The following is a 12577-nucleotide window of genomic DNA, read 5'->3' as shown; positions in this document are numbered from 1 at the left end:
AAACATTTTCTTGCATTTTTGTATTATTTGTTATTTTTTTTAAATGTTATGTGCAAATAAGTCGTGTTAGCTCTCTCAATGGACATTTGGACGGACATGGTTATCATCATAAATGTGCTAACTAACAAAAGGTTGAGAATAAGAATGTGACGAGAAAAAGTTGAGGACATAAATGTTATATGATCAACAAAGATTGAAAACTTTATATAACATTAAAACATCATGTAATAAATAAAATATAGAAATTGTGTAAATATAATTACCTGAAGCAAAATTGTTTTCATTGCTGATGGAATTCCTACTTAATATAGTCTGAAAGTTTCTCGATATGTTGTTGCAATGTTGTAGTGTGAGTTGAGATCATGATCATAATGCATGTTGATCATATGTCGTAGTTTTGGCTATGATACTGACTCTTAGAGGAAGTCAATGATCTATCCAATGGTACGATCTTAAAATCGCTTTAGAGAATGATCGCTCGACTCAATATATCTTTAACTTAATCGATGAATAAAACAAGCGGAAATGCTGTTGTCGTATGAAATTACAATCATCTCGAAGATTTTTATGTTGGTCTGCTCCCTTTGGATGAACATCAATCAGTCTATTTTTGAACGTGGAAAGATGGTGGAGTTGGTGAAAAATATTCATAATCAAGGTGGAAAGAGAAGTATGAGCATGGGGACAAATCATTCTGATGAAAATATAAGTGTTAGGCGTCAAATTATTTGAGGATTAATTTGTTCGTTTTGTCTCTAATCCTATCTAGATTTGGATTTGGCGTATTTCGTTTGGTCCCACACATGATTTTCTTATTGATGATTTAATTATGAATTGAACTGCATAAAAATCTAAATTTGTTAATTGACTTATTATATTTGTTGAATATAATCTCATGCAAGAGCATCTTCAATGCACTCATAGATTGCTTAATCACACAAGAACTTACATTGAATAAAATGAAAAAATAAGATTGGAACTCCATCAAGTTGAAATGAATAAAAATAGATAATACCCAGAGCTCATCTAAATAGTAACTCATAGAACGACTTGGAGATGCTCCGAAGTACTTACACTTTCGACATAAATCGGAATTGATTCCATATAAGTGGGATATTAGCGTATTATGTTCTTGTAGCAGATAGGTCTGGTGCCAATTTTTCTTCATTCTATACTAAAGTAAGGCTACACTTGAAAGTCCAGCACCTATGGGGTGGTACCCTCTGTTCTCAAGTCATGTGATGAAAGATGCAGATGCCAATTAATTCCAGCAACAAAAAATCCCTCATTTCTAGAGAACAGAACACAAACGTAACTAAAAGCTTTATGTACAAGGACAATAACTTCTCTATAGACTATAACTATGTCCAGGAAAGCATATGCTGATAGATGTGGTCTCCAAAATTAGCGAGAGTTGAAGAAGAGTCGAAGATGAAGAATGATTGATGAGAAAATACACTATGGTGTATGTGACGACAGGTTCCAGTCCATCCGGGCAGGACTATAAAACGTCTAAAAGCATAACCTAGACTTATCTAGATTACAAGTGAGGAATACCCGGTAGCTATTTTAATAGTCGTAATATAGTCACCTTTACATTGTCTATACACCATTAACCAATGCTTCAGCATTTCCATCTTCCATGATCTTGCCGTTGATTTGAATTCTTGGCCTCTGGAAATTTTGGTGAAAAGCAAATTTAAGAACCTATGCCATTGGCTAATAAAAGAATGTTTGCAATCAAAAATTTAAAGAAAAAAATAAAAATAAAATGACCTTGTCAGACTGATCTCCGGAATTTCCATTCAAGAGTCTCTGATTTTCTTCCTTTGTCCTACCATCCTTGCTCAATGGAAGCAACATTGTTGCAGGTCCGCTAGAGCGATCAGGCAGTTCTATAAAAATAGATTATAGAACCCAAGTCAAAACATGAATATTAAAGCGGATATTTGGCCCTAGAGATGATAAACAAATGCTGACCTGGCAACTTTTTGTCGATATAGAACACCACCAAGTTAACCGTATACCTGTAACACGATCACGTGTTTGGAAGTACATCAGACCGTGGGACCATATTATAAACTACAAGCTATATAATTGGAAGTGAAATGCTTTACCATGCCACAACGACATCAACTGTGTAGTGCTTACGGGATGCAATGATCAACAAGCTTTGGATCACAACAGTTAACCAAGCACACTGCTTTACAAACCTGCAATATCATGCCAATAAATATGTCAACTTCATAGAACCATGGACATAATGGGGTTTCAATTCAATTTAACTCGAAATTAAGATTATATTCCCTCTCTCTTCCTTGTCCCCAGGATTTACCTCTACTATTACAAATAAATTTGTACATACTAAAGTTCTGTTCACGTGAAGAGAGATTGAACTCCCAAAAATCCATTTACTGAACTTCTCATAAACACATAATGCTTCAAACTTCCACATCCCGAGTACAAGGCCTTGTTTAAAAAATGTCCTCAAATTGCTGAGATTTTATTTCAACTATGGGGACAAGCAGTTCGGGCATAAGTAATTTATTTCTAGAATTACTTCAATATCTTCCTTCCCCCTTATTATGTGCGTCATAATTACTTCCACATACAAAATCTAATAAGAGGTGCATTTTGCTATTACCTCTGGGTGCCATATTTATGGTATGTCCGCACAAAGACTAGAGAGAAAATCACGTGAGATGAAAATATCAAATCACCACAACCATAAAGCACACCACTAGGAACTGCACAATCATAAAAAATTAAGGGTGCATAAAAAAAAGGGAAAAAAAAACACACACATTTATAAAACTAGACAAAAGGGTTTAAATAAGGCACATATCACCAATTAATAGAACTTCTAACACGCTATTGGGACGTGGCAGCCTGGCAAGCTTTGAGCCCTATATCATAAGGAACAGATTTACACTGCTAAATTGTCCAGCGAACTTTGAGATTCCAGGGATAAAACAATTATGCAAAATTTCTTCAAAGAAAACTTAAGATCATCAAAAACTGAAATTTTGTACCTCGCGACAATGATAGTTTGAACCAGGGAGTTGAGTCGAATAAAAAGTTATTACCCGAAGAATTTGACAAGCCTGCAGTAACATATAAAGAGGAAACTATTATGACAATGTTAAAAATGAGTTATATTACAAAATACATTAAATGATGCTGCAAATTTTGTTATAGTAAAATCTATCTTTCATAAATGTGAAGGTTGGATTAGCATCCATATACTTATTCAAAATTCAAATGATTTACTAATAGATAACCCATGACATTAAAATAAATTCATAAATATGATCATCCAGGGTGAAAAGCAGTAAAACATCCAGTATTTTTTTCCCCTCCAACCAACTCCGGATTCACATACAAATAATATTCTAGAAACAAAGAAAATCAGTGCTCACAACTAGGAATGCCAGGACCCTGCACCATATCAGAACTGTGTAAATCTTCTTGCTCTTGAAAACAAAGGGATGGAAAGTCCACTGCAACAGAACATCAACCATACTTACAAATACAAAAGATTGTGATCTTCACAAAATGATAATCAGAATACTCAAAACCAAAGGACAACTCACCAAGACAAAAAGTAGAAACACGCAGGTAAATACAGTTTCACTTATATAAGCTTTGTCTTCTCCGAGCTCCTGCAAATAAGAAGTTTATAAATGAGTAAAGTTCTCTGAGAGTTAGTAAGCATCTATTATTATTAGTAAGCAACATAAAGTACAAAAACATAGTTTTCTTACGGGAAGAAGAAAGAAACCGGCATCCTGGAGTATGGGTCCTGGCCGATGTATATAATGAACACCTCGAGCAGCCAGTCCATGGATGTACTGATAAACGGACATGTTACAAATTAGAAATCAAGAACAGCATATAAGCAGGAAGAAAAGCCAACAAAAAGAAGAAAAACTGATAAATTTTGGATTAACACAAAACTAAACTTAAATTCCAGCATAACACTGACTTTGTTTAAAGAAGTCTTTCATCAAAGGGAAAGTCCAAATAGAATTAATAATCAATGAACCAGTTAGGAAACAATAAGATTGATCCACTTAAAGAAGATACTAAAACTGCACAGTGGAAAGGGACTTTCATGAAACCAACTACGATTATACACAAACACAGCCCAAGGTACAGAATAGAGTGAATCTGAGGTTTTATAAGCAATAAATAGCAGAAACAGCTGCTATAACGGAAACAGAATTAGCAATTTAATCATTACGTTCATAAATTTTGCCAAATTTGGTTCAATGAAAACACCAAGTCACCATGATTCAAAAGCAGTATCCACAATAACTCACATATAATGTTGTCCTCCAACCAGAATAAATTGAAAAAAAAATGTCAAGTTCAGCAGCATCATCTTGAAGAACTGAGCATGCACAAAATACATGTCCCGGAACTTAAATCTAAGAAGCACAACTTTTCTCTGAAGTCAAAAGTTGGAAAATGAAATAGAAACATAAAGAATTGAACTCAAGAAGAAATTGATCAATGCAAGAATAAACATACATACAAACCTGACAGATGAGACCCCCTAAAATATACCTCCAGTTCAATGCAAGAAGATTAATTTCTGTCGTAGTCTCCGCACAAAATCTCTTCCATAACTTCTCATCACAAAAACAACAATAATACATCAATAAATAATTCTAACAAAACAACAAAAAAAGAAAAATAAGAACACTTCTTTTTTCCTGAAAAGCAGAAACCTAATTTAGCATTTACATGGAAAGAGAGAGTGAAGAGAGAAGAGACGAACCTTTGAAGCCCCGCGACCAATGTAAAGCGACATCTTCTATATATGTGCGAACAAACAACACTTCCATATTACATCACAACCAAATTATTTCGAAGGTCAACATCTTCATCTCCGTTTACCGGTCAAAATTCGCTCATTCAGTGAAGAAATAACCAATTCATCGCAGAATTCCGCTCAAAAACGCCTTCAAGATCGGATAAAGTAAAAACCCAGTTCCTAAATCAACGATCCTTAACGATACTGCCAAAAAAACTGAATTAATGATTAATCCAAATCCACACCTAACAAATTTCAAAAAGGGAACTTGTTTCTCTCTCCAAAAACAGTGTTGTCCAATGCTCTTCCTTTCTCTCTCTTCTAGTTTCTTTGATTTCTCTTTCCCTCTAAATACGCGTACTGAAACGCGAGATGAACACGGAAGGACAGTTCCAAGTGAGAGAGGGAGGATTTTTAATTCAGGGAAAAATTAAAATTCGCCGCCCGTGACTCAAAAAAAAAAAAAAAAAAAAGGTGGAATTTACTTCGAAATTATTTTTCTTAATTTAATTAAAGAAAGGTAATATTCTTGCCTTGTTTGTGATTTGTTTGAGAAAAACTTAGATGTTAGCATTTTTTAATGATAAATAGTTGGTAAAGTCGAATTCATTTGACAATCCGGCCATGGATTGCATTGAATTAGAGTATATTTAGGGTCAGTTTAAAATTATAAGCCTGTTTGAGTACCATTTTTCTCTTAAAAAAAGTATATATATTTTTTGAATGGTGTATTGATAGAAAATGTGTGGTTAAAAAATAATTTTTTTTTTGAATTTTAGTCTAATATTATTTTATTGAATAATATGTGGTTAAAATTAGATCAAACCCTGTTTGGCCCCCATTATTTGGATTTATAATAGGGGAATAATATTTTTTTTAAAAAATGGATGATTGTGAAAGAATGAAAATTTTTCAATTTGTATGTAATATTATTTTATTAAAAATTGTGTGATTGAAAATAAGCGAGAAAAAATTTAAATTAAATTGATGAGTTTCAATGGGGGCCAAACAGGAGCCATAACTCTACTGAAAAATGCATTTAAAAAAAAATGAGGCTCAAAGAAGGGCTATGTTTCTTGGTCAATAGATTAATCTATCTCGTATATGTATAAGAATAATTCTACTCCTACAAAGTTGGTGTATAAAAGTGGAGTGTCAAAGTATGTTAGCAAAATTTGGACCCTTGATTTCAAATGATTTAAAAATCTGTTTTTGAAATGATTGGTGTAGATTTAATTTTGTAACCTAACTTTGTAAACTCCTTTTATCATTGTAGCATAGCTCTATATTCAAACTATTTGGCATGCACGTGCCGGAAGAAGTTATACATTTGTTGAATATCAATTAAATTACATCGATCAAATCAAACAATCCCTTCTTAGATTTGAGCTTGGGCCTGATTCACTTACTCCCTCTTGGCCCATTCTACTCCATGTAAATTTTTGTGAGTTCATTATGCACACAAGGCATATCTTTTCTAAGCCCTAGTCAAATTGTCTCTTGCACTTATTGTATTTCATTCCAATAGTTGACTTAATCGTCAGAGTATAAATAGTCATCCTCTTGCCATATATGATTCATTAACTTTACGAGATTCTTATTTCCCGCCTCGTTATATATAGATTATTTCACATTTTGAAGTGAATTACCCAAATGGTTATTAAACTCTATTAAAGATTTTCATGTGGTCATTGAACTTTAAAAATTACATCATTCATCACTGAATTTTACAAAAAGTTTCCAGGGATCACTAACTTTTTGCAAAATACAGTGATGAATTGGTGATTTTTAAAGTTTGATGACCACATGAAAACTGTTAGCAAAGTTTAATGACTATTTGGCGAATTCACACTACATTTTGATATACTTATTTTTCGCTCCGCGGAATATTTGTTCTCTGCCTTGTCAGATACAAATTACTTGACTTTGCGAGATACTTATTTCTCACCTTGCATAATATTTATTTTGAATATCATCAAAAACAGATTTCATGACTTTGTGAGGTGTTTATTCCTTACCTCTTGGATATTTATTTCCCACATCACCATACGCATATTTTTTGACTTTGCGAGATGCTTATTTCTAAACTCCCAAAATGTTTACTTCTTGCCTCATCGGATGCTCATTCTCTTGTTGAAACCAACGTTTCTTCATATGAGACGACTTCTTTCATCGCTTATATAGGAGATGTAAGCTATTTTCAAATCCATATTTCAGGATTCGAACTCTTGACGCAGAGCCTCAAGTAAAGTTGAATTTCTCCACCCTCCTCTTTTACCATTTGGAGATGTGTCCTGGAGGTTACTTTTTGGCCTTTATAGATGGGACGTTTTGTTGACAAAACCAACTACTTGTCCTTTTCTTGTATTTTTTTTGTAAGAGACATTAACGGTCCTAATTAATGAGTGGAAAAGACTGAGCCCTAAATCCTCTTTCTGATAGGGACAATTTTTCTTTAAAAGAATAAGCATTTTCTCTATTTATTTATTTATTTATTTATTTTTTAATTTCGAACTAGAAACCCAAGTAATATATAAATAACCAGCATTATTATAATTCAAAAATTCTTCTTTTTTAAAATTCATTTTTAACCATACTCTTAGAAAGTTTATAATTTCATAATTATTTTTAAATATTCTCAAAATATTGTTTTTTATTTTGGCGATAAGTTATACAACACAATGTTTTACATTTTGTAAATTTATGTTGCACACTTTTTAACCATTCCATTTGCATCGTTGTCTACACCATTACTGCCATCACCGCTCCTAATAAAATATGTTACGTGTGTTTTCATCATAAGCCACAACACAAACACCATCACTACCACCACCACACCAATATTCAATCAAGTTCTCACACTGACCACAAAAATTAATTTAAAAAACCAAAACCACAAAAAGAAGGCCAATCAACGCCACTCCCAACACAAATAAAAACAAAAGTTGTACAAACAAATTGCGATCATTTCGAATATGATTTTAGATATGCATTCGGGTTGAAACAAGTGAAATAGTTGGTGGCGGGTGGTCTCCAAACATCCCCACCCGTTATTATCACCTCTTCATTTGCACCACCATTATCACAACCAACCACCTCCATCATGACCACCATAGCCATTGACACCTATTTCCACCACCACCACCACCACCACCACCACCACCTTTCTCCATCTCACCACTCTATCCATGAAGAGAAAAAAGAAAATGACAGAACAGATGTAGTGGGTCGAAGGTGGATGGTCTCAATGTTGTATTGGTGGTTAGATTCAGTAGAAGAGGTTGTGGTTCCGCTGTTGCCTTCTATTTTTGTACTGTGAGCTCGTATCTACGAGAGAGTTGTACTTTGGTATGATTGTGTTTATGTGGGTTGTAAAAAAGTAATTATTTATAAAAAAAAAAAAAGTATGTACAATAACAATAGAATCTTAAAATATAATATGTGTTGTGTAATTATTCCTGAAATAAATTAAAGACCATACAATTCTAACTACTACCAAAAACTACAAGCAATTGGGCATGTTTAGGGTCCATTTGAAATTACTTTTGAAAAGTCAAAAGAAATTTTTAAGATTCAAAAACTGTTTTTGATTCGTTTGATTAATTTTATCAAAGTTTCTTTTAGTTAAAAGAGTTTTTAGAAGAAGTTAGTCCAAGGAGTACGATTCTTGATAAAATTTAATAAAATATGTGATTGAAAAGTGTATAAAAATGTGAATTCCAAATATTAGATGGTAAAAAATGAATTTAAAAATATAAAAACTAAACATGGACTAAATATTAGTACAAAACCACGTCACACCACACACACTCTCTCTCTCTCTCCGTTGTGAATATCTAACTTCTAACTAACAGAAAGGTAGTGGGCCTCAAATCGACCACTGGGCCACTGGCGGTATCTATTGTTGTCATAACATGGGCCCATAAGGCCCGACATTTTTAGTTCTGATCCTAACTTGGACCATGTTTGGATATTAACTCAATTGGTAAACGGGTACAGATTCTTTAATGTTTTTTTAAATTCATTTTTAACCACATATTTTTTTGATAAAATAGTATTGTACGTAAATTTATATATATATATTTTTTATCTTTTGGCCACACAGTTTTTTTAAAAAAATCACTTCTTACAAAATTTATTTTCGAAGAATATATATCAAACAATCCCTAAATTTGCACACGACGATTTTCGGAGTGGGAAATTTTGGACTTGGGGCGTATATATATGGAAATGATGTATTTTTTGTGATTGGATCAGAGGCGGATTTAGGTGGTGGCAAGTTAGGGCGGATTGGACCAGGGGCGGATTTAGATTATATATTTGATAATTCATATTAATAACTAATATATTTGATAGCTCAATTAGTTAACCCTTTCGCTATTAAATTGGATTCCAGTGTTCAAAATTCTTCAAAAGCAATATTTTTTTTATTATTTTTGTATTTCAACAATTTTTACCAAAATAAATGCAAAGAAATTGATTCGAACATACTACATTCCTTAAATATATTGACCACTTTACCATCATGGCACTTAGTATTTTTAGCACATAATGTAACAAAAAAATAAATGTTCAATTTTATTAGTTTAATGCAAGTAGAAACATGCTAACTGGTACTTTATCCATCTTCTTGATTTTCTTTTTCTTTTCTTTTCCCTTCTAATCAATTGATTTGAGAGTTTGATCAATTAATGATACATCAATTTGTAAAAAAATTGGCCTTTATGTCATAAGGAATCTTTCAACAAAACTTTATTTAATTAATAAAATGTTTCATTTTTCGTTTACAAAAAATCGATTGTGAAAAAGTGAAATCATACAAGCACATAAAATTGATATAAGCACATAAATCATTTCGATTTTGTTAATATAATAATGCTTGTTTAATTAACTTTAATTGTAAACTGAATATTGACATTTTGTTAATATATATTGCCTATTTAATTGAAAAATAAAATTAGAGCATTTTATAGATTATGGAACGATTTTTTCATCCAAAATGAAAGTTTGTACCTAGTTCTAGTGGTGTATTTAATTCTGCTAGTTCTAATCCGTTCGATTTTTTGAATATTATTTAATTAAATATTAATAAATAACACCGCTATTATGGACGTTAGTCGTCGATAATAAACTTTCAACGCTCACGGTCCGTCCTAACTGAACTCGACCCCTGGATTCTTCCTTGGATTGGACCATGCGATCCTATTAAAGATCGTCCCCATATAAAATTTTTAGAAATAAGTAATCAAACGGCGGTCCATGCATTTTTATTTTTTTATTATTATTTTTTTTAATATGAACTGGGGACATTGAGAGTGTGAAACTTTAAATTGAAATTTTAACTTTAGGAAACATTGTTGATTTTTTTTCTTCTGGGAATTTAATATGTCGAAAGAAAAAACATTTTTTTTTTTTCAGGACTTCAACAATAATCACGAATGTAAATACTAATCTATGTTTGGAAAATGCTTTTTAGAAAGTTAAACATTTCTCTATTATTTATAGATTTTATGGTCCCGTAACTATTCCTCCTAATCCGAACATAGGCTAGAGAGTGAATAAAAGCAAGCCCATTTTGTGTTTAAAAGCCCAGCCCATATTAAAAGTTAGGCCCAATTACTCCCACATCTACTCTCTTCAATACTTCTTCGGTTCACCTTCCAGTGCCAGCCAAAAGATAGTGTCAAAATTCGTACCTGCCAAGAACCTACGACCATTCTTCGCAATTTTTTTTCAATCATTCCTTTAATTTTCTCTGTATTGGCAGCTGTTTACTTGAAGAATTGCGAAACTCTAAATAATGGAAGCATTCTACGCTGCATCTTTCACTCGACCTATAGTTTCTTCAATAATGTAAATAATTTTTTTACATTATTGGAGAATAAATATGAAATTAAATGTTTGGTCAAGACCTATAAATGTGGTTGTTTAGTTATGTAGACACACAGGTGTACACAAGTCCAATCTTGCTGCATGTATATCATAGTTTACATCCCGATTTACCGAACTTACATTTGACACAATCTCACATCATCTTACACATTTAATTCAATTATCACAATATTGTCACATCATCTCTCTGTCAACAAAGATGTCAAAGTTAATGTACATATAGCTTAATTGAAACAAGTCAGTCAATCTAAACATGGAATGTATGAGAAATTTACATTTGTTTTCCGAAGCCCTTAACTGTGTTCTTCCCTCTGAGTTACGGAAATAGCATAATTTCCATGATAATGGCTCAAGTAAATAAAATTGAAGAAAAAAGAGAGGGGCAAAAAAAAGGGGGGCTTGCACCAACCCTACCTGTCCCTGAGCTAGTTGGATCATCATTATGGTCCAACATGCTTTTTTCCCACTATAATTTCATTTTTTGTTTGCCCTATGACTTCTTTCCATTGACTTATAACAAAAACGACCACTGTTATTGCACTTCTCTGTGAACTTGGAATCATCTACATGATTTTCTTTTTCTTCTTTCTCTCCAATTTATCGATTGAGTTTTCTGAAAGATATCAAGATATGAAATCCTTCTCGTCCATCCGTGTTCATGTTATTATGATTTCTCATTTTGTATTCTGTTTAAATATGAATAATGCTTCATTTGTGAAATGAGTTTTTGAGGCCGAAGCAAAATATGACTCAACTATATTTTAGGAAGTAGGATGTTAAATGGGGCCTTGGTATACGGACGAGCCCCTGTCCAAATAGGGGGTCATGTGACGCCCCCTGTTGGTTGGGTGCTTGTGGGCTTGTCGAAGAAGAATTGTTCATTTTCCTAATTTTAGCTCGTTAGATGCTACCTTCACTTGCTGGAGCTTATTTATCTGTACTTAAAGCAGAAATTATAGAAATTTAATTAATATTTTGTTTCCAAACATGTTTGGGTAACACGATTTTTTCTTACTTTTTAAGTAAGAAAAGTTAACCTTTTTTAGCTTTTACCTTATTGAAAAAACATGTAATTTATTTTAACCTTTCAATAGTTAAAAAAAAAAATATTTAGAATAAATTTATTTCCAAGTAAACTTTTGGCACCCTTCCCAATTATGTTCATTGAGATCATGTCGAGTTAAAGCTGACGACTATGACGGGACTTTGAGTGGCGAACTTGTCACACTGACTGAGCAGACATTGGAGCAAGAACTGTAGATTGCTATTGAACAAGAAACTATGTGTTGGAGAAAATTCACCGGATGAGTAGAGATCACAAAATATGAACCTGAAATGCCAATAACAAGATAATCTCGAACTTGTATCAATGAATGACTTGAACACGATATCGTTGTCCTCAAACGATATTTGCCCCCTTCTCCTATGAATTTGAGATGCTTTGAAGGTTGTTGGCAAATGGTTTGCAGGATTATAACAAGCCTTGCAAGAATTTAAACACCAAAGTACAAGTGCAAATCTTAGAAAACTTGAAGAACACAAAGAATGAATATGAATATGGCTTTTAAAGACTTTGATAATTGATTTTGGCAGTAAAATGGAACCTTGATATTTTGTAATATGTTTGCCTTCAACATGGATCCAATATTTAGGCATACACCACATTCACGAAATGGTACCAAACTTTAAGTCAAAAGTCACTAATTTTGAATTTACAACAAAAGAAAACGGCTTCTAACGGTCAAATAATTGTACCATGCAACCGCATGGTACAAACCAATGCGGTCGCATGGTTTGGCCATGCCGAGACCATTTGGTCTCGGCATTAGGCCATGCGACCGCATGGTGTGGACCTTTTTTTTTTTT

General features: G+C 32.9%; 2 protein-coding genes across 3 annotated transcripts in view; both read right to left on the bottom strand.

The window, feature by feature from the left end:
• Positions 1-284, bottom strand: part of LOC111378133 (laccase-7-like) — a 6124-nt gene extending 5840 nt beyond the window's left edge. The window contains exon 1 of the mRNA XM_023001307.1: positions 264-284. Within this exon, the coding sequence (XP_022857075.1) occupies positions 264-284 (21 nt within the window). The remainder of the gene's footprint in view (positions 1-263) is intronic.
• Positions 285-1022: 738 nt separating this feature from the next.
• LOC111378123 (phosphatidylinositol:ceramide inositolphosphotransferase 1-like) lies at positions 1023-5241 on the bottom strand. Of its 2 annotated transcripts, XM_023001294.1 has the most exons (12): positions 4784-5237; positions 4542-4631; positions 3765-3851; positions 3594-3662; positions 3420-3500; positions 3033-3104; positions 2849-2906; positions 2645-2747; positions 2118-2213; positions 1981-2027; positions 1777-1895; positions 1023-1674 (listed from the first exon to the last, which is right to left on the bottom strand). In XM_023001294.1, the coding sequence occupies exons 1-12, from the start codon at positions 4814-4816 to the stop codon at positions 1603-1605; spliced, it is 927 nt and encodes a 308-aa protein (XP_022857062.1). In that variant the 5' UTR covers positions 4817-5237; the 3' UTR covers positions 1023-1602. The 2 variants fall into 2 exon arrangements, with proteins under 2 accessions (XP_022857062.1, XP_022857063.1); XM_023001295.1 differs by lacking the exon at positions 3420-3500 and having other exon boundaries at positions 4784-5241.
• Positions 5242-12577: the final 7336 nt, after the last annotated feature.

The sequence above is a fragment of the Olea europaea genome, unplaced genomic scaffold (genome assembly GCF_002742605.1).
Source record: "Olea europaea var. sylvestris unplaced genomic scaffold, O_europaea_v1 scaffold1775, whole genome shotgun sequence".
In the NCBI taxonomy this organism is placed as follows: Eukaryota; Viridiplantae; Streptophyta; class Magnoliopsida; order Lamiales; family Oleaceae; genus Olea; species Olea europaea.
Note: the sequence above shows the minus strand (reverse complement) of the source record. Positions and strands in the feature narration are given on the sequence as shown.

Coding starts and splice junctions, on each gene's coding strand:
- LOC111378123 (XM_023001294.1), bottom strand. CDS start 4,816: ATGTCGCTTTACATTGGTCGCGGGGCTTCAAAG. Junction 2,214..2,644: donor CATAAATATGGCACCCAGAG/GTAATAGCAAAA, acceptor ATGATATTGCAG/GTTTGTAAAGCAGTGTGCTT. Junction 1,896..1,980: donor TATCGACAAAAAGTTGCCAG/GTCAGCATTTGT, acceptor CTATTTTTATAG/AACTGCCTGATCGCTCTAGC.